The sequence below is a fragment of the Ambystoma mexicanum genome, chromosome 1p (genome assembly GCF_040938575.1).
Source record: "Ambystoma mexicanum isolate Mex_15411 chromosome 1p, UKY_AmexF1_1, whole genome shotgun sequence".
NCBI lineage: Eukaryota > Metazoa > Chordata > Amphibia > Caudata > Ambystomatidae > Ambystoma > Ambystoma mexicanum.
Genome location: NC_090921.1, coordinates 1,361,290,031 through 1,361,314,922, shown reverse-complemented (window position 1 = coordinate 1,361,314,922; position 24,892 = coordinate 1,361,290,031). Strand labels below are relative to the sequence as shown.

The 24,892-nt window shown below is 44.6% G+C and overlaps 1 protein-coding gene across 4 annotated transcripts in view; it reads left to right on the top strand.

Annotated features, from left to right (window-relative positions):
- The window catches only part of C1PH16orf78 (chromosome 1p C16orf78 homolog), a 598,571-nt gene that overhangs the window by 308,077 nt on the left and 265,602 nt on the right, over positions 1–24,892 (top strand). For all 4 annotated transcript variants that reach the window (XM_069649671.1, XM_069649646.1, XM_069649662.1 and 1 more), the window contains one exon: positions 7,708–7,818. In XM_069649671.1, coding sequence (XP_069505772.1) covers positions 7,708–7,818 — 111 coding nt within the window. The remainder of the gene's footprint in view (positions 1–7,707; positions 7,819–24,892) is intronic.

Below are 24,892 nucleotides of genomic sequence, written 5' to 3'. Positions count from 1 at the left end.
ACAATGTAAATATACTTTAAAATTACTTTTCAGAATCACAAGTGACTGGATACTCTTTGGACATGCTTCTTACACAATTCCTACACCCTGAGGTGACTTCAATCACAAGAACAGTAATGGCATTTATGTATAACACTAGTTATACTTTGCAGATTCTGAGGTTGCAGAAAGGAAAGGTTTAAGGAGGGACATGGTTAAATAGGTTCTCAATATATGTGGGGACACTTAAATCTTCCAATGAAATCTAGGCAAGCCTTTCACAGCAATAACAGTATAAAACAAGTTACCACCTGTGAGGGACAAACAATATCAAAGTCAATGAACTAGAAGATTCTGCAGGCAGCCAGGACAGCCAAAGTCAATTTGAAACAGTCTATGGAGCTGAGGCACTTCTTAGAATCAAAGTCTTGTGCAGAGTTAGAGTGTTTGTTAAAAAATCACTTGTAGGGCCACAAGCTGTGAAGCCTGTGGAAGGAGAGTTGCAATCAACTCTAAAGGTAAGCCACTGCAATTCCCAACTGAGAAAAGCACAGCTAAAAGACCATGGGTAAGTATCCCAAGTCCGAACAGTACCTCTGGTTTGAAGAGGAGTGGTCCAGCTGGAATCTGTCTTGCTACCGAGGTGCAGTTCCTGAGCCTCAGTCATGGGGACAAGAGGGAGGATGTCTGGAGAGTTCCTGCAGCGGTACTTGGGAGGTCGTTGGCAGCTACATGCTCTTTTTGGTTCAGTGGCACTTTGCGGTTTCAGCACTTAATAAACAGCACAGTTACAGATCTTGGACACCGGATGGGCTTCCTTCACTCCTTGGGTCCTGCACTCTGGTGAGGGGACACGAGCTCTGGTCACCATCCTTCTGGAGGGTCCTTAGGAGACTCCTGGAGCTTCTAGCCAGATTTCCGATGTTGCACTCGACTATGGATTTCTCGACCCCTGGCACTAGGTTCTTGCAGCAATGAAGAAGTATAGCTAGTCGGGGAAGATGGTCCAGTGAAGTTCATCTCTGGGTTAGTTGGTGCCCCTAACCCAAGAGGAGAAGTTGTACCTTATGGAGCTTCTCTGACGAATTGAAAAATGAGTTTCAGCACAGCTGATGGGCTTCAACGGGCAATTCAAAGGTCCAGCAGGATGCCGTAAGCTTCGTTCATGGTTTCTTCATCAGGTGCTTCTCGCAGTGGTCAGCTCTATCTATAGTCCCAAAACCCTCAAATTTGAAGCCGGTTTCTCCCATTCATGCACAGCCTAGGCTGTCAATCACACAGCATGGGTGGCTGTCCTGAAAGGACAACCAGCCAGCTAATCAGGACTGGTGCATTCAGGCATTCCTAGAGACAAAGGACAGGGGAGTTTTGGGAACCTCCCTCACATCTTGCCTTTCCAGACACACTGGAGCCAGAGGTTGGCTTCAGAGCTGAAGCCTGCCAAAGGCAAAAATAACAAAGGGCGGAAACCTGGCTCAAAGCCAAAAAAGACCTCACAAACAGAAAATGGCTAAAAAAAAAGACAGGGCCATTTTGACTAAATGGTCACCCATGGCTGCTGTACTCCAGCTGAGGGTTCAGCCTGCGGTAGAGTAGGTACATTAAACCACTGCCACCCGCTAAAGTAGTGAGGGTAACATAAAATATCTTACATGAGAATGTAGGCTAAAGGGCTAGTAGGTGACCCCCCAGCACTCCACATAAGATGGTGTGTGCTGGACCTACAAAGAGAAAAGGTAAGTAAAGTCAATTGCACTTTACTATTCTTGGAAACAGTTGTTCACACAAGAAAAGGGATTCAAACCCTATGAGGTGCTGTGTGTCATCATAAAAAAGGTAGATGCCTAGGGAGTTTCTCAGACTCCAAACACAGTGAAAACACATAATCCAAATCAGGTCAAAACATATGAGAGAGTGAGATAAAGGTCACACTCACTCCAGGGTAAAAATTAAAAAGTCCTAAAGTCCAGCAAAAGCTCTGAGGGTCTCTAAGGTTAAAGGGAATTAGCCGAGAAATGAGAATTCTCCCTAACACTATCCAACCACCCAAGTCTGGAGAGGTTGGTGGTGCAAGCGGTCCATCAACTTCTAAGGGTGCTGCATATCCCACGGTTCCACCGAACTGGGATGACCATAAAATTGACTCCCTGGGGAAAAAAGTGTCTAGGCAGGGAGCATGGCACTGAAGGCTGTTAGTTCCACTTTTGCCCTGGTTAAGTTTCCTAACACTCTGTGGAAGGTTGCAGCAATGGCTGCTGACCACATCCCTGTGGAGGAGGAGAGAGAGGGTTTCCTCAATAAAATACAGGATGGCAAATATGCAGTGTGCCAGCCTCTGCAATCTGGGTTAAACACAGCAGATGACATCAGTTGCTCCATGGCAACAGGCATTGTTTTAAGGAGATCTTGTTTTTGGGATACTTGTATATTGTGATGCAATTCATTATGCTCAGCGACCTTTTCATTACGTTATCTGTCACAAAGAATGTGTGATATGATCGGAGGAGCCAAACAATCCCCACCTCTGTGGTTCAAAAACAAATTACTTGTTTCACACAAAGAAAATACCCCACAATTCTTGGATTATCAAACAAACTTGTATTTGCAAGTTATATACTCATAAGAATGCCCTAAAACATTGTTGACACGTGTTTCAGCTTTAAATTCAGCCTTTTTCAAAACAAAAGTGCATATATTACTTCATCCCCATGTCTCGAAACGTGTTTCGGCTTTAAATTCAGCCTTTTTCAAAACAAAAGGGCATATATTACTTCATCCCCATGCCTCAGATTGTGTTATGCTCATTTCTTAGCCGTGATCTTGTCTTGTCCAAGATTCTTTCATTAGGGGACTGCGCAGATATTGGGTTAAATCCATCCTCGATCAATTGGTCTAATGGAGTCACACACGTCGGCCTCGTTTCTTCACGAAAGGCAAACGCGCGTGACTCTATTAAACCAAGGGATCGAGGAGGGATTTGACCTCAGCAGAGCCCCTCAACTTCTCAGGGCTGGAGGGTTTGGCCCTTTCGATTTTACTCATCTGTCTGAAAATTAAGAGGACAGTACTCTCAGAGAGCACAGAGGAGACATCCTTGTGGTTCACAAGGACATAGAGGCATGATTTCTCCAACACCCTCTGACTCTTTGCCACCCACAGCCTTCGCAGCTCCAAAACCACTTTGAGGTCTTAACCCACAGGACTGTGGTAGGAGGCCGGTTATCTCAGCATCTGGAAGAGTGGCGAAGTATTACTCCCGATGCTGGGGCACTGCAAACAGTTGTTCATGGTTACTGCCTTCCTTTTCTAAAAAGACCTTAAGACTGTCCCCCAAGAGGCCAGTCCTTAAAGGATCAAGATCCTCTCCTCTTACAGAAGATTTTAATCCTGTTAGAGAAAGGTGCAGTCGAATTGGTACCTGCGCTGGAAAGGAATCAAGGCAGGTCCTCACCTTATTTTCTGATCCCCAAGGACAGAGGATTGCGACCCATCTTGGACTTGAGATGCTTGAACAAGTTCTGCAGGAAGGACAAATTCAAGGTGGTTACCCTTTTAGCTCCAGGACTGGATGGTACCATTGGATTTCCAGGATGCTTTCTTCCATGTGCCCATACATTGCAAGCACAGGAAGTACCTGAGAATCGCCATTGACAGCTCTCACTATCAGTTTCAAGTTCTGCCTTTTGGGTTCCCCTCTGTCCCAAGGGTCTTCACCAAGTGGATGGCAGTGGTGGCAGCGAATCTAAGGAGAGGAGGGATTCACATCTACCCCTACATGGACGATTCATCCGAACAGGCTCTGGGGCATCTCAACAATAACTGCCACTCTCTCCACAAGCTGGGCTTCTCCCTCAATTTCAAGAAATCCCACATGATACCTTTGCAAAAGATTCAGTTTATCGGAGCAGTCCTTGGCTCTTCCTTGGGGAAAGCTTTGCCACCCAAGGTAACGGTTGAACACATTTCACAGATGGTAAACACATTTCAGAGTGCCCAACATATACCAGCTTTCGATTTTCTGAGGTTGCTGGGCCTCATGGCATCCTGCTTTGTCCTGGTGCCAGAGGCCTGCCTGAGAATGAGGTCTCTCCAGTGGACCATCAGCTCGCAGTTTCACAGTTCTCTGGCAGTATGAAAGACATTCTTCAGGTCCAGAACAGGATTGCACATGATCTTCTGTGGTGGGCATGCAATGAGAAAGTGATGAAGGGAGAACCTTTTTGGCAACTTTGGCCAGAGATAACAGTGGTTATGGATGCCTCCATCATGGGTTGGAGGGCACATGCCAACCATCTGACAATTATCGATCGCTGTTCTCTGTCGGTGTCCAGATTACACATAAACCTTTTCAAACTGAGGGCAATCACACTCGCGCTGAAGGCCTATCTGCCATCTATGTGAGGAAAGAGTGTCCTGATAATGACGGACAACACAGTGGACATGCATTACCTCAATAACAGAGGAGGTGTAGGGTCACTACCACTGTGCAGAGAAGCAATGCAGCAATGCAGCTCTGGGTTTCGGCACTGCAAGAAGGAATATCTCAATCAGCCATTCACCTAGCCGGAAAGGAGCTCACGGCGGCAGACGCTCAGAGCAGGCACACATGAGAGTTAGCTCAGCAAGCCCTTCTAGAGATCTTCACCCTTTGAGGAACCCCTCAGGTGAATTTATTTGCATTCATCGTCCACAGGAATTGTGACCTGTTGTGCTCCAGGGAATTTCCTCAAACAGGAGAGCTCTAGGGGACGCGTTCGTAGTGGACTGGGAATTTCCACTCCTTTATGCATTTCCTCCAGTCTCCGTCATTCCTCATGTTCTCAGGAGATTGAGAGAGTTTGGGAAGTCCATGATCTTGATTGCTCTGGGTTCTGCCAGGAGGACGTGGTACCTGGAACTTCTGGAAATGTCCATCTGTCTTCCAGTTAATCTTCATCAGAGAGAGGATTTGCTCACTCAGGAAGGTGGTCACCTTCTCCACTCAGAAATCAGGTCTCTGAACCTTCACGCCTCTTTTCTGAGAGGTTGAGATACAGAGATTGGGACCTTCCTGAAGGCTTTAATGGACTTGATGCTTTCGGACAGAATGCCAGTTCATTTGTGTCCTGTTAGGATGCTTTCTTTACAAAACAGTATTTTTAATGGCTATTACATCTGCTCACAGGGTTAGAAACTCCAGCCTTAGGTGTCTAAGACATTATTTACTGTATTCCATAAGGACAAGGTAATTCTGAGGGTTAGCCCTTCTTTTCCACCAAAGGTGGTTTTAGAATTTGATTTGGTGTAAAATATTGTTTTGCCTGCTTTCTAACCTCATTCTCATCCTTCTAAGGAGGAGGAAAGACTCGACAGATTGGATCCCATGAATTGTGTTTCATTTTTATATTGACAGAATCTCTAAATAAAGACAGGATGAACCACTTGTTGGGGGAATATCCTGGCCACATGATGGAGCAGGCTGTCTCAGTGGATTCACCTGTGCATTTCTGAATGTTACAGTCTGTCTGGAAAGGAAGTTCAGGAAGTTCTTGAAGGTCTGAGGGTTCATTCCACTAGAGGGGTGGTCACTTCCTCAACCCTCCAGAGAGGGGTACCAGTACAGGATACGTGTCGTACTGCCACCTGGTCTTCGCTTCATACCTTAACAAGGCATTATTGCTTAGACTCCCTATCGGGTCATGATGCCAAATTTGGAAAGGCTATTCTACACAGCATAAATCAGAAATACATTCTCCATTCCCACCTCCTGCAACATACTGCTTTGGGAGTTTATCAAAGATGAGGAATACGTGGGAGGACACAATCCATTCAAAGAACAAATTACTTACCCCTGGTAATGTTCTTTCGAATGGTTGTTCCTCCGAAGTAATTGGTTCTTCTCTTTGTCACAGCTGGAGTGAGCAGTCATGCCTTCATGTTCCACTATTGGCTTTCAAGGAGGCAGATGGCTTCTGTGCCTGGTAACCTTCTTATGTCACCAGCACATTTGGAATCTCATGGCCATCATCCCTAAATTGTTGCCTTTACACGTCCCCTTCTGCTCATGCTTTACTCTTTTCCAAAGGCCCTCCCCCATTCATACAACCCCAGACATCTGTCCCCTGGTGGTCTTCCCTAGTGGCAGTGAAAGAATTTCCAACATCCTGACATCCTGAAGGAGCTTACGGGCTATCTGGTGGGGTTGATATTTCCACTTCTGGGGGCACCACCTGTGCTTGGGTTGCCCCATCCACTATGGCAGGGTCAGGAAGAGGCTCTTCCTCCACTACCTCCTTGCCCACCTCCTTCTGAGTCTCCTGCTCAGGCAAATCTTCCCCTGAGCTATCTCATGAAGGGCCAACCCTTTATCAGAAGCATCCTCACCCTGGTGGTTGGAGACCGCTTTCTCCTCCACACCCCCCATCCAAATAGAATCTGCCCCAAACTCATCCTCCAGGCTGCTTACTGATGCTGCTTCCTCCCAAACTCTCCTCCTCTCCTGCACTGATGCTTCCCCACTGACCTGCCTCTGTGAGGTGTCCCATGAGGCCCTGTGTCCCCTGCTTGTTTTCTTCGTGTTGCTGCCAGGGGCTCCTCTGATGGCCCTGCCCCCACTCCCACACTTAAGGCCTGCCTAATTCCTCTGCCTCCGCCATCGACTTAGAGGATTGGCCTATAACCCGCTCCCACAAAGAGTGTGACTTTTCTCCATTGTCGTAAATCATGGGGCAATCGTCGAAGGAATGCAGGTGCCCCCCCCCAGCCATCTTCCACTTCTCCCAGTGTCACAGGCGCACCATGACAAGTGCCACAAACGGCAACTCTGAGAACTGTGTGAACAACCGGAGGTCCAAAGTGTTTCTTGAAAATAGCCCTGAGAAAACCAGAAAGAACCAAGGCACAACCCTTTGTAAATAAGTGAACAAAGAAGTAGCATACACTTCTACTACTACAACTACTCCTAAAACTAACATTTTAATCAACTAAAATACTATACTCCCTCAATACTACTGCAATTCTATACAAAACAGTACATCACAAACCCACAGGGGAAACTGAGAAATAGTAAACAATTGTTTTGATGGAGTGTTTGTATATTTGGAAGGGTATGATTAGGTGTAGGAAATGTTTTTTGGCTTTTCAAATGTAATAAAAGGACATAGAATTGAAAAATCATGTGTGTTTTCAAATAGGAGGAAAAGGCAAGCTATTTGTATTAGTTACCTAAGCTTTCCAAGACAGTTCATAATTTAGGCAAGCTATTAGTTACCTAAGCCTTCCAAGAAAGTTTGTAATTTAGGTGTAAAGCTTTTGGAATCCCTGTCTATGGAGGCGCAGGTTAACTCAGTGTATGGGGCAGGCTTTGTTAAACTCGAATAGCTAAAGAAAGTCCTCCTGTTTAATTCAGATACATTTCATGCTCAAGTAGTGGCAGCTTGTGTTAATGGGAGTCTGGATTATCGTAATGCTGTTTACCTGGCACAGCCTGCCTTTCTTATGCAGCGTCTGCATGTGCTACAAAACGCAGCAGTGTGTTTGGTTACCCACTTGCCAGCCAGAGCAGGAGTAACAAAGGCTAGACAATCTCTCCATTGGCTCTCGGTAGAAGCTTGAGTACAGTTTAAGGCGCTTTGCATTATGCACCGCACTAGGTGGAAATGGATGCTTAGCATCTATTTAAAAAAGGTTGTCAAGATGCGTGTACTACATGGTATATGTGTCTAATATTATTGTTTGTGTTTTGTTCAGAGCAAAAGAAAGGCAAGGATTTTACACCCTTCAGTCGCGTGGATTTGTCAATGAGGGCCACAGCACCAAAGCCTCCTGACTGCTTACGCGCTGGCAGCTACGCAATGCAAGGTAAATAACAAAAATCTCCATGGAAAAGCCATTGTTACTGATTACTACATCATGCACACTATTGAAGCCTGTGCCTTACACTATAATGCCACTCCTTTGTGATTCCATCAGCAACATGGATTCACTGGTAGGCGTTCACAGAGCGTGTTTTCCACATCTGATTTATATTTACATAATATATTCTCTAACTGACCACTCCAATCACCATTTTTCATGTCGACTACAATTTTCTATTTTGTTATTTTTACTATTCATTACTAAGAGCTTTGAAAGGCTGGATCAATGTGCCAGAGCCGTTCTGCTTACTATATATCATGAAGATTAGATAAAATTAACATTTTAACTTAAAGTTAAACGAATTGTGCATCATGACAATTCATATTGCTATTATTTATGTCTGTATTAATTTTTTAAAGTACACATGTTGTCTGATGACGGTTTCCGGGTGCTTTTTGGGAAGAGGAGCAGTAGAAGGAGTGTATGAAGAACATGGCTTCCAAACAGAGGTTGGCTTGGGTCAAGTGGATGATTAGATAGGGTTCAAACAATATGCTAGCTAAAAAGGGTAAGGTTTCAGACATGGGCTGGCAAAGTCAGCATTGAGGCAAAGGGATAAGGGGAGAAAGCATCATTGTGTTGAGCATGGTGCATGAAGGGACCTTCCACTTAATTATTTCTATCCTACAGGACGCAGCGGCATCTGCTTTTGGGACGCCATTATTGGGCGTTTGGTCTCCTGTAAAAGGCACGTGTTTGTGGTAAAAGCAGATTGTTTTTAAGGGTCACCTTTGGTCACCAATGAAGCACATATTGGACTGGAGCGATGTGTTCAGAATGTTTTATCCTTAGTATGAAGTGGGCAGTAATATGTTTGGACTTCTTATTCTTAGATTTAGTTTTAGCGGGAAATCCCCATAGTGCCCAGTACATTATACTACTGATTAGAAGATTTTTTCAAAAAAGGTAGCAGGTGCCCCTCTCCAAAAAGAACATGGCATGATAACCTGTTCTATGGGTTTTTCCCAATTTGAGAATTCACAGTCACCCTGAGTTTCCTGCTTGTGATCAAGTGTTGTCTGTTTACTCTTCTTCCTCGTCCTTGTGGCCCTTGATTGAGTTTCTTTTCTAAAAATTGCACACTTTAAGAGATGCGGGCTTGGGCTGAAGAACGTTTTGATCTGGTGTTTTCAATGAAGGTATCCCTTCACTATCTCTATTACTTCAAATGCTAGAAGCTTGTTCGGAATCTGTCTCTGATGGTTGAGTTTCTGTAAAAGTAAATCTTTCTCTTCTGTGGTCAGGCAATTCATCCATCCAATTGTGAACTTCATCATATTAATAATCAAAGTGTCTCTTCAAACGTTGTGTAATTTGATCTCTAGAACTGCATCCGTGTGTTCCTTATTCATATTGTCATGTTTTTCTTTGACTGCCCCTCATTCTTTTGCTGAACGCATTTTTGTCAAACCTTTGTCATTCGTCAATTTCATCACACGAGTTACCAAAATATTATTTAAGTGTTGAATCATAAATAAAACGAAATCAAGAGACCATCCGTTTACTACTGTTTGCCATTTTAGTTGAAAGTGTCTCGTGCCTCGTCCTTAGCAACACCCACAGACGTCATAGTATGTGGTTGTCTTTGTAGTTTTCCGCTAGTGCTACTACGCTACATTTCACTCGCCCTCGTTTTTCACTTGCTTAGCTTTTGCATGTTGAAGATTGTTTAGCAGTGTTTACAAATAAGGAAATATGCTCAAAGCTCCAAAGTTAGGATGGATTGACTGAGGCAATAATGGGGCTGACCTTGCCAATACATCGACATACAATCACCCTACACAGGAATGACACTGGCATTGTATTCGTGTCATGTTTCATAGTCATGATCTCTTACCAGCTATATCCCCATAACATCCAACACTTTCAGCCTTCACAGGATCAGTGTGGGGTCCAAGGACCCACTGATCCCTCCTCCTCTCTAGGGCATCCTTCATGACATCTCCGTCCACCCACATGAAAGGAAGAGCACAGCGAGGAAAGGGTTACAACAGTCCCTGGAGCAGAGTGATCCTAGCTCCAATGCCAAAAGAGCCTTACTATATTCTATTCCATATGGATAGTACAGGTTGAGTATTTACAGCAATACTGCTCTATGTGAAGCCCCCCTCTTACAGCACACACCAAGCATGACTCTTGATCATGCTATGTGAGTCCTGCACAAGGGTCATAGACCGTAGCTATGCCCACTTTTAAGATCCATGGTCTGGGGTACTCTTTGCATGCCATATATTGCAGCTTTTCCACAAGTAAGGTGCCTCTTTCTGCAGTACCCACAGGCAGCGCCTGTTCCCATGACTGTGTGAACTGTGCATAGAGCCTTGACCACCAACCATGCATTGGATTGTGCTCTATTGAGGCAGCACACAAGACCTGACCTGAAGCCTTTCTCTGTGCTCACTGCTTCTATCCATATTAACATGTTAGCATGCCTTATGGGTATTTTGCAGTGAGCAGCACATCATGACTGATGAGTACTAGTGAAGAGTTGCTTGTGTCCATGCCCTGTGTGCACTTCACCGTCTCACAGTACCCACTGGCAAGGACACAGGCCTTGCTCAATGAGTACTGCTCGTTGTACAAGGCCTGTCCCTGCACCGGGAACAGTTCCTTTTCCCGGTGAAGTTTTCTTCCAGCCTAGTGCCATGCATGTCCACAGTCCCTATCTGCAGAATGTATTCGCTAACTCCAGCATAGGATATGCACTTTGGTTATCGAAAAAGGAGCATGACTCAGGCCATGCCTTTTGCACAGCCCCTCTTCCGTGTCTAATCTCTGTCAACACTGTAAACATGGCATGACCTGCATTTATGCCCTTTATGACCGCACTGCACCAGTACCCCTAAATATAATACTGAAATTGCGAGGTCTGCAGCCAGGCAAAGCCTGATACCATGCACCACACGAAGTGTTCTTGCACACAGTACACACGTGCAGATTGCCCTCTGTTGCAGTGCCACTGGTCACAATTTCACTGTGTCCCAGGCCGCAGTAATACACTATGGATACAATACATGGGATGTGGCAATTTTCCATTTATTGTCTTCATTTTGCCAGATATTCAGAATTGTCCAGCTGTTGCCAAATGCGTCCAGATTTGGTGTTCCAGGTTTTGCTCCAGGCTCAACTTTCAATATATCTAGTGAATGAACAATTCTTAATGGGAATTTGAATATAAAAATACATTCTGGGACACTCCCCCTCACATTATATACACTTTGCTCCAATTGACAAAACTAAATGAAACATTGTAAGTTGAAATGCATAGGAAATTGAATATTATTTGTCAAAGCCAGTGAAATATATAAGAGTTCTAAGAACACTTTTTAAATGGCGAGACATGCCTATAGATGGACTCTATCTCTGACGATGTGAGATGTTTTTATATTTAATGCAATAGTATTATTTCGCGCATAGCATAGTTAACGTTAAGATTGTCTATGGAGTTTCAGAAAATAATTTCTGAATAACTTTTGAACGCTTCTTTAGAAAATTCTGAAGAATTATCACAGTATATTTTGGAGGCATTTGCCCCTTCATGAAACATTTCAGAATTTTTCGTGGACAGCTTCATTTTCAAAAATAAATGCTGATTTAATTAACAGCTTTTAACATGGACTTCCTTATAAGGAAAACACAACTTTTTTTTATAAAAAAAAAGTCCATTGAGGTCATAATGAGTTAGCAAAAAATCGACCATTTTGTATGCTCAAGCATCCATCTTAGAGTGCCTGACTTGTCTTAAAAAAGGAATGACCGACCAATTACGAAATGCCTAACCACCCTATTTTTACCCATAACTTCAGGTCTGCTTAGTTTTAAACCTAGATTCTTTGATAATGTATCATAACATGTACTACTTGACACATTCTCTATTGCACATGACATTCTGACCCCACAAAATAGATCGTCCATCAAAGCGCTTTTCTGTAAGGCACTACATTTCTGATTTTTGCACCATTAAGAGTCATTGATCACCCCAACAAGTTATCATCATTCACTTTGAGGGGGAGAGGGTCAAGCTCCACTGTATTTAGTTTAAGGGGCAAGGGGGATTCATCCCTTTACAAGTATTTGGTGTCCAATAAACAATTTTGAAAATCATGTTTGCCTGTTCTGAGATGTTCAATTTTAAAATGTATCAACATATAATGCATGCGCACAATGAATGTTCATTTGTATATGAACAACACGTGTGTGTATATTATATACATGTACTACATGTATACATTCCAAATGCCTCTCATGTGTACATGAAATTGAGGACTAACTTTGATGCCACTTTTCATATTTATAGGAGACATAGGATGTGTAGGAGATGTCTACGGCTTACATGTACAAATTGCAAATGCTATACTCTAGTGTTTCCTAATTGCATGTGCTCACGTGCACACACACACACAAACAAACACACACATAAATGGAGAACACTTTGCAACCCAAAAATGAATAACATCACTACCTCTACATCACCAACTGTTTCAACAGGCAAAATACCCACTAATTAGACAAATATATCTACAACATAGCCTATGTGTGACACGCTACATTTTAGAAAATGATGCTCGTAGTTCTGGGGATAATTTCATAACGAGAATGAGCAGGCATGGAAAATGTAGCCCAATTAACTTCCACCTATGTAAAGTCAACATTAAAAGAGGGAACTCCAAAATGTACAACCATGGAAATTCAGCAAAGCTATTCCACATGAAAAGTATACATCAACCCATCTATTTGGAAAATGCACGCAAATATAAAATGGCCCCTAGTGTTACAAAACCAACTATAACTTCCACCCCATGCCGAAAACAAACACCAAAAAAGGAAACATGCAGAAGCAAGTACAGATAACCCAACAGTTACAATTACCTCACAAAAGCCCTAAAACATATCAAGTTGATGCACATTTTAATTTGCCAACACACCAACACTTATATGCCAACAGTTGATTGGGCTGCATAACATGTGGCGCATTTCTTGCTGTTGAAAAAGTGTAACGAAGCTGCAAGACTACAAACACAAAGGTAGTGTGTGCACAAAGAAAACTTTTTTATTTTTGAATATATACATTATTTATATTTTGCACCTTTTTTAAATAAAGATATGCTCTTAACATAACTTGTGTTTCACACTATCCCTTTCTTATGATACTTTGAAAAAGTTCTTATTTTACTAATGTAAACATAACTCCTGTTTTCATGTGATTAAAAATAATGTTCCCATATTTTTATGTCATTGACATTTTTCAAACGCATCTAACGGGAGACCCAAGGGAATTCTAATCCTAAAGTGGGTAACTCTGGACACATTGAGCAACTAGACCACAAATACCACTTTGGGTCATCAAAATCAACGAAGTAAAAAACATTTTTTTTGTATTTAGTAAGATACATAGACATATGGTTGCAATCCGAGTCTGGATGAACTCTAGCTGGATTCATTTGAGCCAAGAGAAGATGGAGGAGTTACTGCTAGAATGAAGGAATTCCTCCTCAAACCCCATCACCACCAGATCTTTTTTAAAATGTCATGTTGTCAACTAAGACTTAGGGCCCGATTCATGGAATTTTTTGCATGGTTCAATGTGACTTTGCAGTGCTGAAAAGTGCCTTTGCACTGCCGACACAAACCCTGCTTTATGGAACTGTGCAAAGTGTATTTTTGCAGTGCAAAGTAAGTGGAAAGTCATTGGGCCTCATTAAAAGTCAGCCGGTCCGGGAAACAACGGTGGCGGTAAATCCACTGCCACCGTTGTTTCCGGACCGGCTGATTTCGAGTCCTGCAGGCGGGAGGTGTCACTCCCGCCAGGTCTGACCTGGCGGAAGTAACATACCCGCCTGCAGGCAGACATGGAAACACCATGGACTCCATGGGGATTTACTGAAATCCGTCTCCAGAATTACCAGGTCACGGGGGTTGTAATACCCCGGTGATTCCAGCAATCACGGAGGCAGAATGGTATTACCGGTCCGGCGGCAGCCTGCCGGTTTTTCCGGCACGGCTACCGCTAGACTCGTAATGAGGCCCATTGTGTACTGCAAAAAATGACTTTGTACTGACTTTGCATTAAGTCTGCACTGCAAAAATACACTTTGCACAGTTCCATGAATCGGGGTATATGTTGGCAGTGCAAAGTCACTTTTCAGCAGTGCAAAGTCACATTGAACCGTGCAAAAAACTCCATGAATCGGGCCCTAAATGCTGAGATGTTATGGTTGATAACAGTGCAGGCCTTTCTCAGTAAATGCTAATTTAATATCATGTGGTTAAGTGGGATTTATGGCACTGTACAAGTTTGCACTCATAGTAGAAGCCCTTGTCACTAGTCATTTTGGAGTATTGTAATGTAGTCTGGGGGAATTACTTTACTGAAACCTATTAGCAGGCTCCATGTGGCAAAAATCGGATTGGTTTCTGTACACAGTAAAAGTGATCATTCCGAGGCTTCTCGTAAGAATCTACTATGACTTCCAGTAAAATAGAGAATAAAGAGGTGGTGGCTTGAAGGATTAGATTTAATCTGCTTGGTCACATCCCTTCTGCACTGGACCACAAGCATCCCCAGGCATGTTTCGGCCTTGTTGGAGCTCATTAGTGAGGAGCAGCTTGGGTCTCTAGGTCCAACAGGCACAGGACCCACATCTGGGCATACCCATCCCACCCAGGTGACTAAGCAAAACAAAAGAGGTGAAGGCTTGACCGTTTAGAATTAATCTTGACCTCTGGCATAGCTCTGGGCAACTCTCCAGACCATCGTTCTTTGCCTGTTGAGCAATTACAAAAGGGGAAAGACCATAGCCAAATCAGGCCTGGTCCTGCCCCCCAAAAGAGGCAGTTCAGACCAAGCTGCTTGGGCACATATCTCCTGCACGAGACCACAAGTTCTGCGGACCTGCGGAAGGTACAATCATGAGTATAGGGCATATGTGTATCCCGTAGAGAATCCGATTTGCCAGTTTGATGTATGGATCACTTTACAGATTTGAAGTTCCTCACTGGCTCTCTCTCAGTTGGGTTGCTCGCACTTCCTCTACAGCCAGGCCTTCTGGGTAATGTAGACCCATTGGACAAAAACAAAAAAGACCTGCCTGCATTTTGCCAAACAGGTATGGGGCAAGCAAAGGTGGTGTTCAGTTCACTTAGCCAGGCACAGGTAGAAGGGACTGATAATGGGGCCCTCCCCACGATACTCTGTGCGGGATAATTAAATACTACGGTTTTATTAGTTTCTGCGTTAATTCTTGGATCATGACAACCACCTTAGTGAAGCTCTATACAGATATTTGGCGACCACATATAGAGTTGTTTCATCGTCTGTTCTTCTGCAGAGACACATAGCTTCTATAAGAAGTCTTACAACAAGAAAAACAAATCTTGGCTTCATATATAACTTTTCGCACTTATATAGCTTTTCGCACTTACCGCCTCCATGGACCGTAAGCAAATTCTGTTCTCTCCCATGCACAGCAAAGGCAACACCCTAGACATAGTCTTCACATCACCCCCTGCATCACCTGTGCAAACTTTATCCCACTTGAATGGTCTGACCATGCCGCCATACCATTATCAGTCATCCACTCGACTACAGCTCACAAAGGTCAGGCTAAATGACACCCTCACTCAATGCCTCTCATTCAAAACCTTCACAGTCAATGAGCTACAAGCAAACTTTGCAGACTTTGCCACCACAGGGAATGTCTCTGGCCTCCTGGAATGTTTCAGCAACTCTGCTATGAAACTGGTGGACACTCATGCCCCCCCAAAAACCAGCTAGGCTAAGACCACACCATCCGCCTCATGGTACACCGCCTAGGAAGCCTCCAACAATTGCTTAATCAGAGCCGCAGAGAAACGGTAGCGCAAAAAACATAACTCAGGAGACCTCACCAACCTCAAACCATAGGATTCTGATTACTGAGGCCAAAGCTGCTTATTACTCCTCCACCATTAGGTCAGCTTCTAACAGGAGCAAAATACTCTTTGAAGTAAGAAAGAGCATTGTAGTACACCCTCACCCTACCCTGAGTTACCAGCAACTCAGGGAAAATGCAACAAAATCAACACATTTATTATCGAAAAATAAACACAATCTGAGAGACCATTGAAGCAACATCTCACAGCATTAGTATCACCTGCACTCCAGAATGCTCACTGGTCCTCTGAACCGAATTCTCTCCTCTCTTTCCCCCGGATCTCCTAAAAATGATTGCTTATCTCCCTCAAACCTACTTCTCACTCTGACAATATAATTCTGGCCTCCATCATTAAACAATTGACGGGCGGGGCACACAATGCGCTCCTCAGCATCGACAATGCCTCCCTCACAGAAGGATTATTCCCAGACACCCTCAAGACTGGTCTTATAGGACCACCTCTTTTGAAAAAAACAACCCTAGATCCAGACGACCTTGCCAATTACAGGCCTATTACGAACCTCCCGTTTATTGGCAACATCTTGGAAATAGTAGTTGCTACACAACTACTTGCCAGAATTGAACAACTCCCTCTCCCAAATCACTATCAATCAGGGTTCTTCCCAAAGTGTAGCATCGAGACAGCAACCATCCAGGTGGTGATTGATGCTCTCCAAATCATGGATAAGGGTGACTCATGCCTCCTTGTCCTCCTTGACCTCTCAGCGGCATTCAGCACCGTCGACCAACTCATCCTTCTCTCCCTCCTTGTTGACAGGATGGGATTCTCGGGCACTGTCCTGAATTGGTTTACCTCCTGCCTCTCAGGCAGACAGCAGACCATACAGATGAACTGCTCCATCCTCTCACCAATCCTTTGTAACCTTTCCATGGAGCCCCTGGGCATGCTCCCCAAAGATCCCAATATAGCCATCCACCAATACACCGACGATGCTCAGTTGTACATGAGACTAAACAGCGCACAGAACATCATTAGTCTCTGCGATTGCCTAGCCATGATCCAGTCCTGAATGTCGACTGCCTACCTCAAACTAAACCCATCCAATACTGAATTCATCCTCATCGGTCCGCCCTCTAAAAAACAAATTGTTCAACAAATAGAAGGATTTGATTGACATCTCACAGATTCCGCAAAATCCATAGGCTCCACCATTGACAGCAATCTGTCCTTCCAGAAAAACATGCCCAAGAAGGCCCAAATAGCCTCACTCAGAATCTCTACCCTTTGAAAAATCAAACCCTTCACCCCGCCGCAGGACTCCCGGACCATAGCCCAGGCCCCTATGGTCTTGCACATGGATGGGGGAAATGCTCTTCTGCCAGGGCTCACAGCTGCTCACTTGTCTCCCCTAAAAGCAGTGCACCACACTGCAGCACGTCATAATATGGGAGCACAGAAATTTGACCAAATTACCCACATCCTTCAGGAACTAAATAGGCTTCCACTCCAAGCCAGGATACTGTTCAAGACTGCATGTATCATGTACAAAGCAGTCCCGAGTAGCACACCAGTGCACCTGCCAGTTAAGCACCACATATCTGGTGGCACACGCTCCTTGTGCAGCAAATCGACCAACCGGCTTGAATCACAACTTGTTCACAAAAAGAGGAACCGCAAACAATCCTTCAAATAGATTGTGTCCTCCCACTTATTCCTCATTTTGTGATATATTCGTTTCCAGCTTTATCTGCTACGGAAAATGTTTTCTCTCAGTTGGCTTCAGTTCAATTTCTCTGCAAATGAGATTGCTTCGAGAATTACGGCGCTCTTCAGTTTTCTTCAACAATGTTTCAAAAATGGCCTCGTCTTCAGCTCCGAATACTCCAAAGACGGGCTTCAAAAGGGGCCTAAAATGCAGTGCCAAGATGTCCATCACAGACCCGCATAAAATAGGCATCTGGTGCCTAGGCTTCGAGCACGTAACTGCTGGCTGTCATTAAAAGAGAGCAAAGCTAAACTATTGGTGGGTAGGATTGTCCCCAAATACCCATACACTACTTCGAAATTTGGGTCATCCCACGAGCCAAGAGATTCCTCTCCTCACAAAAAAAGATTAAAAAAACAATCCCACTCGAGGAGCAGACACTCCTCATCATCATCAAAAATATCAAAGAGAAGGCATAGATCATCTTCTTCTTCCCCAGATGAAAGGAGCGTACTCTGCCCGACTAAATCCTCCTCCAAAGATGAGTGGTAACTCTTTAAGAAGAAAATGTACAAAATCTTCGACGATCAGGCCCCATCCTCCACAAAAAATAAGAAAAGTGACCATGCTACTGTCGATGACAAGCATGAGGCCAAGGCGAATCCCCACGCGCCTTCGATCCCAGGTCATAAGTCTAAGACTACTCGAGAGTCTTTGAGTACTCAATGAGACGAGAAATCATCAAAGAAACTGTGAAAGGTCATGTCTCTCGAAATAACAAGAACAAACTCAAGCCGTCGACACTGTCGACGCAACTGACATCAACACAATCGACGCCCTTGACAACGATACATTAAACATTGATGCCGACTGTACATTCTTCAATGCCTTTACAATAAAAAAAGCCTATAAAAGGTTTTTAAACCTTTACCGTAAAAGGATTTTTTTAGATCCTTAACATCTATATACGAGGGCTTTGAAACCTCAGATGATACCCCTCCATTTGGTCTCCAATTGGATACCCCTAGTATTAAAACAATACTAATGTACCTAAATGTTTCATTTCAGAAGAAACCAGGGTTAGGGAGCTACATGACACCCTACAGACAGCCAGTGGGGTAGATACCTCCCCAGAACCAGTTTTTGGGAAACCAGACCCGGATGATCATACAGATGCATCATACAAAAGTCTAATGTCCAGAGTGGTAGAATTCCTGGGATGGAGTAGATCAACTCAACCTAACTGACATATTGGACAAAGATCCTCAATATGACCCTATACTACCATTTCATGATTCACTTCAAAAAAAGGTTGCCGCAAACTGGGAGGCTCCAGATTCCAGCCTGCAGTAAACAAATATCTGACAAAAAAATGCAGGCCTTCCAGTAGTGACCCTGGCTACCTGTCAATACATCTCAATACATCCAACTTCGGAAAGTCTAGTAGTACAAGCAGCTACATCTGCCTCCAAGCAAGCTGCATACCCAATCATACCCGCAGAAAGGGATGACAAACGCATTGATTCTTGGGCAAAGAAAGTATTTTCTGCTGGCAGCATGGCATTAAAGTCTGCTAATTCTACATGTGCCCTTGCAAAGCTCACATTCACCCTCACTGGCTGCATAGCAATGGCAGCTGATCACAACCCTGAAGTTGCGGAAAGAGATGGCTTCATGAAGCTGATAAGGGATGTCAAGGAGGCCATGTTTTAGTCTCTGCAATCAGGTCTGGACACTGCTGACAGCGTCAGTAGGGCCATGGCAGCAAGCACTGTCAAAGGCAGATTTGCATGATTGAGGAAGTCAGGATTTGCACCTGGTGTACAATCCAGACTCCTTAACATGCCCTTAGACCGCTTCCATTTATTTGGCTATAAGGCTGACGAAAGTCTTGAAAAGCTGCAGACCTCAAAGGTGGCAGCCAAGTGCCGCCTTCACGCAGCCTCAGCCTTTTCAACCCAGTGGATCATTTTTGAGGGGTTGGTCTTTTCGCCACTACTCCTCAATTGGAAGAGCGAGAGGACAGGCTGGTCAAAGAGGACAAAGAAGATTCCCTTGTGGTGGACGAGGGAGAGGTGCAAAGCCCACCCAAGCAGTATTTTTTTTTTACCATCAGCCACTGGTTCAGCCACCTCAAAACCACTCTGAGGTCTTGACTCACGACACCCTGGTGGGAGGCAGACTGTCATAGCATCTGAAAGAATGTTGAGGTATTACTTCGGAAGCATGGGCACTGGAAACAGTAGCCCAGGGTTACTGTCCCCCCTTTATACAGAGACCTCGAGATCATCCACTGGGAAGCCATTCACTAAATGTTCCAGATCCATTCCTGTTGCAGGAAATGTTGAACCTGCTAGAGAAAAGTGCTACAGAACCAGTACCTGTGATGGAGAGGAACAGAGGATGAAATTCTCCCTATTTTCTAATCCCCAAGAACGACAGAGGACTGAGACCTATCTTGGACTTAAGATTCTTGAAGAAGTTCCTCAGGAAGGACAACTTCAAGATGATCACACTTTCTCAGATCCTTCAGGCCCTCCAGCTCCAGGATTGAATGGTGTCATTGGACCTTCAGGATGCTTACTTTCATGTGCGAATCCATCACAAGCACAGGAAGTACCTCAAGTTCGCCGTTGGTGGGTCTCAGTATCAGTTTTGAGTTCTGCCATTGGGGCGGACCTCCGCCCCAAGGATTTTCACCAAGTTGAGAGCAGTGGTGGCAGCAAGTCTCAGGAGAGGGGGGATTCACGTCTATCCCTGCCTGGACGATTGGTTGGTCAGGGTACATTCACCTGAACAGGCCCAGGAACATCTTAGTACAGTGGGCAAAAAGCGTGTGCTGCAAACTCGCACCTCAGAACAGGTTATCATGCCATGTTCTTTCTGGAGAGGAGCGCCAGCTACCTTTTTTGAAATATTTGGAAGGAACTTGGGGTTGGTCACCCTGAGTTACCTGGGGGCAACCAGACGTGGACTCCCTGCTCACTGTGCTCAGAGAGGCAAAGCTTCACCTCACTGATGAGGCCCAACAAGGCTGAAACACGTGTATGGGGTTGCTTTTGGTACTCTTGTTCAGAGAGGAATTGCCATAGCATTTTGGTGCTGGACTGCCCATGTGGGCGGGACAAAGACTGATATGCAAATGGTTATTTCCCATCTGTGAAGGGTACAGTGAGCAAAAAGCGTGTGGTGCAAACTCTCACCTCAGAACAGGTTATCATGCCATGTTCTTTCTGGAGAGGAGCGCCAGCTACCTTTTTTGAAATACCAGGAACATCTTAGTATCACCTGGCACTCCCTCCACAGACTGGGCTTCTCCCTCATTTACAAGAAGTCCCACATGATACCATCTCAAAGACCCCAGTTCAATGGAGTGGTCCTGGATGCATCCTTGGGAAAAGCCACGACATCCGAGGTGAGGACTGAGCACATTTTGCAGATGGTCACCAAGTTTCAGAGTGCCCAGCGTCTTTCGGCCTTTGACTTTTTGAGGTTACTCGGCCTCATGGCATCCTGCTTTTTTCTGAGGGAGGCATTTTGCCTGAGAATATATCCCTTCAATGGGCTCTCAGGACTCAATGGTCACAATTCTCAGGCAGGATTTCAGACCTCCTTCAGGTTCCAAGCACAGTCGTACAGGACTTTCTGTAGTGAGCCTGCGAGGACAACATTCTGAAAGGAGAACTTTTTTGGCAGCAATGGCCGCAGATAACAGTATTGATGGATGCCTCACTCCAGGGGTGGGGAGCCCATGCCAACGATGTGACAATCAGTGGCCATTGGTCTCCATCGGAGTCTAAACTACACATCAACCTTTTGGAGCTGAGGGCAATTAGACTAGCACTGAAGGCCTTTCTGCCCTCTGCACGGGGAAAGAATGTCCTGATAATGACAGACAACACAGTGGCCATGTACTACTTCAACAAGAAGGGTCACTACCACTGTGCAGAAAAGCAATGCAGCTCTGGTTCTGTGCAATTCAAGAAGGAATCTCTCTATCGGCAGTTCACCTATCCAGAGAGGAGAACACGGCGGTGGATGCTCTAAGCAGGCAGAGCACAGTCTCTCACAAGTGGCAACTAGCCCAGGAAGTCCTTCAATTGATCTTCACCCTTTGGGGAACCCCTCTCGAGGATCTGACCAGTGTCAACTGGAAGTGCGAACTGTTTTGCTCTGGGAATTTCCTCCAAGAGGAGCTCTAGGGGATGCGTTCGTAGTGGACTAGGATTTTCCACTCCTGAACGTGTTTCCTCCAGTCCCTGTCATTCCTCATGTGATCAGGAGGTTGAGAAAGATCAGGAAATGCATGATCCTCATTGCCCGGATTGGGACAGGAGGACGTGGTACCCAGACCTTCTGGACATGTCTATCTGCCCTCCAGTATGTATTCAACAGAGAGAGGACCTTCTCTCGTGAAAGGAGGGTCAGATTCTCAATCCAGAGGTCAAGACACTTAACCTTCACGCATGGTTTCTGAGAGGTTCAGATATAAGGATTGGGACCTCCCGGATGAGGTAATGTAGATTTTGCTTTCGGCCAGAAGGCCAGCAACAAAATCCTTGTACCGCCGCCGTTGGAACAAATTCTGCAGCTGGTGCAGGGATAAAAGTTTGGACCCTTTTACATGCAGTACACCTATGGTGTTATCATTCTTGTTACACCTGGTCAAGGTTGGTACAATTAAAGGGTATCTAGCAGCACTATCTATTTTCAAGTGCTCCTCTGAAAAGGTATCTTTCTTCAGGATTCCTCTGGTTATGCAGTTTTTGAATGGATTGACACATTTTTTTCCTCCGGTCCTTTTCAAGTCCTGGTTTGTGATCTCAACTTAGTTCTGAAATTCATAATGTGTGCTCCATTCAAGATTATCCCCTCCTGTCCTTTAATATTGTTAACCTTAAAGACCATCCTTTTTGTGACTCTTACATCAGTCCATAGGGTGAGTGAACTTCAAGCATTGTCCTGCACGCCTCCTTACACAGTCTTCTCTAAGTATATTGGTCCTTAAGGTTAAACCTATCTATCTACCAAAAAATTGTGTCTGAGTTTCATTTAACTCAAAAAATCAGTCTACCTTCTTTCTATCCCCCACCTCATCCTGGAAAGGAAGAGGAGAGGCTACACAGGCTTGACCCAAAATGTGCACTTACCTTCTACATTTCCAGAATGTCTAAATTAAGACTAGACACATTTTTGTTGGTTATACATAGGTTGGTTATGGCAGTCTCAAAACAAACTTTATCTAGGTGGATCATCCTAGGAATATCAGAATGCTACAGATTAGCTGGAAACGATCCTCCTGAGGGTCTCAGAGCACATTTGACCAGGGGCTACTTCCTCTGCCTTACAGAGGGGAGTACCATTTCAGGATATTTGTGTAGCTGCAACAAGGTTCTCAGTCCACACTTTCACAAGCATTATAGTCTGGGCTCTTCCTCAGGCTGGGAAGGCATTTTTGGGAAAGCAGTGTTACATTCTGTACACATAAAACAAAAAGCAACTGCTAAATTCGAATTTGAAACTGTAAATTCTGACTCCCTCCTCCAAAGATGCAAATACTGCTTTGGGAGTCCATCATAAGATGAGGAATATGTGGGAGGACAAAATCCAGTCGAAGAACAAGTAACTTAACCATGGTAACATTCTGTCGACTTGATGTTCTTCCGACGCATTCCTCATCGCCCCTCCCAGCCTACCCCACAGTAGAATTTCCTGCACGCGCTATATACCATTGATGACGTTGACACCGAGACCCTTGAGGGACATTGAGTCGACAGGCATCGACGCGCAGCCCCCTATTCTGGAAAAAATGTCCAAAGCAGCTAAAGCTAAATATGGAGATATCATAAGATGAATACGTAGAAGGGACGTCCAGTCGAAAGAACGTTACCACAGGTAAGTAACTTGTTCTTCTGTTGTCATACTCCCACCATCTGGAACTCAATCCCAGTGTAGGCTCGGAATGCCCCCCAATTCTCCAATTTTGAAAATCTCTTAAAACATGGTTCTTTCAACAACACCTGACCAAGGAATAATTCCAATGGACACACATACCAATTATTCTATTTAGGATACCATTTTCTATCAACCCAAAGATTAACCCCAGAGCCCTGATGAATAAAGGGCAGCCTGCCTTGCTTGGAGCTTGTATGCCTCTAGCGTGCACCACATTACCTTGACAGCTTGACACCTTGACAATCTCATTATACCACTTCAGAAAAACATATACCCAATTAATCATATTGCTTTACTTTCTCAATGTCGGTCACATCCACCATTAACAAAAGGCTAGTCTTTTTTTTCATAGAATGGAAATCACTTATTACAATTTATTTAGTGGAAATGCTAATTTCTGCTGGGTTTGTCCAGAGTTCTATGTGCCACATTCTTGCAACATGTGTTTTAACATGAGAGCACCATCGTATCAAGGATCCACCTTCTTGACCTAAAATATCAATCAGTGATGCTCTGTATTTACCCAGAACAGGAGTGCTCCAGAATCTAATCCAGTATATCACAGGCCTAAGAGTGATCATTTTAGTAAAGTGACACAAATTTAACTCCTCATGCAAAGGGATTTTTTAAACTGCTATGCGGGAGACCAAGGATTCTATTGTAGGAAACCATTCTCTACCACACGCAAGGATTAACAGTCTAGTTAACCCCAGAGCTCTACTCCATAAAGGGCAGCATGCCTTGCTTGTAGCTTTCATGCCTCTAGCGTGCACCACAGTACCTTGACAGCTTGACACCTTGACAATCTTATACCACTTCAGAAAATCTTACACCTAAATAATCATATTGCTTCACTTTCTCAATGTCGGCCATCATTAACAAAAGTTGACTGTTTTTTTAGCCTACTAGCTACATGAGGATTGCATCATCCACAAACAAAGCAGCAGATTTTTGTCTGAGTCAAGGATTGTTGCGTCAGTAGGAGTTGACAAGATTTTCTCAATCACTCCATTTATAAAAAGACATAGGGCCTCATTACGAGTCTGGCGGTAACCGAGCTGGTAAAACCGCCTGGTTACCACCAGACTCGTATTACCATTCCGCCTCCGTGATTCCCGGAATTACCGGGGCATTACAACCCCGGTGTCCCTGGAATTCCAGAGGCGGAATGGTGTAAATCCCCATTCCCATTGAGTCCTATGGACTCAATGGGAATGGGGATCATGGAAACACTGGCACCATCTCGTGATGGTGCCAGTGTTTCCTCGTCCGCCTGCAGGCGGGCGGTGGTAAACCCGCCAGGTCAGACCTGGCGGGAACGCCACCTCCCGCCTGCAGGACTCGGGATCGGGCGGTCCGGAATTAACAGTGGCGGCGGGTTTACGCATCCCTGGCACACACCGTTTTGCACATTAAATGGGGACGTTAGTTCTCCACACATGCCCCATCAGACCCATGAATTGTTACCTGCATGTAACAAAA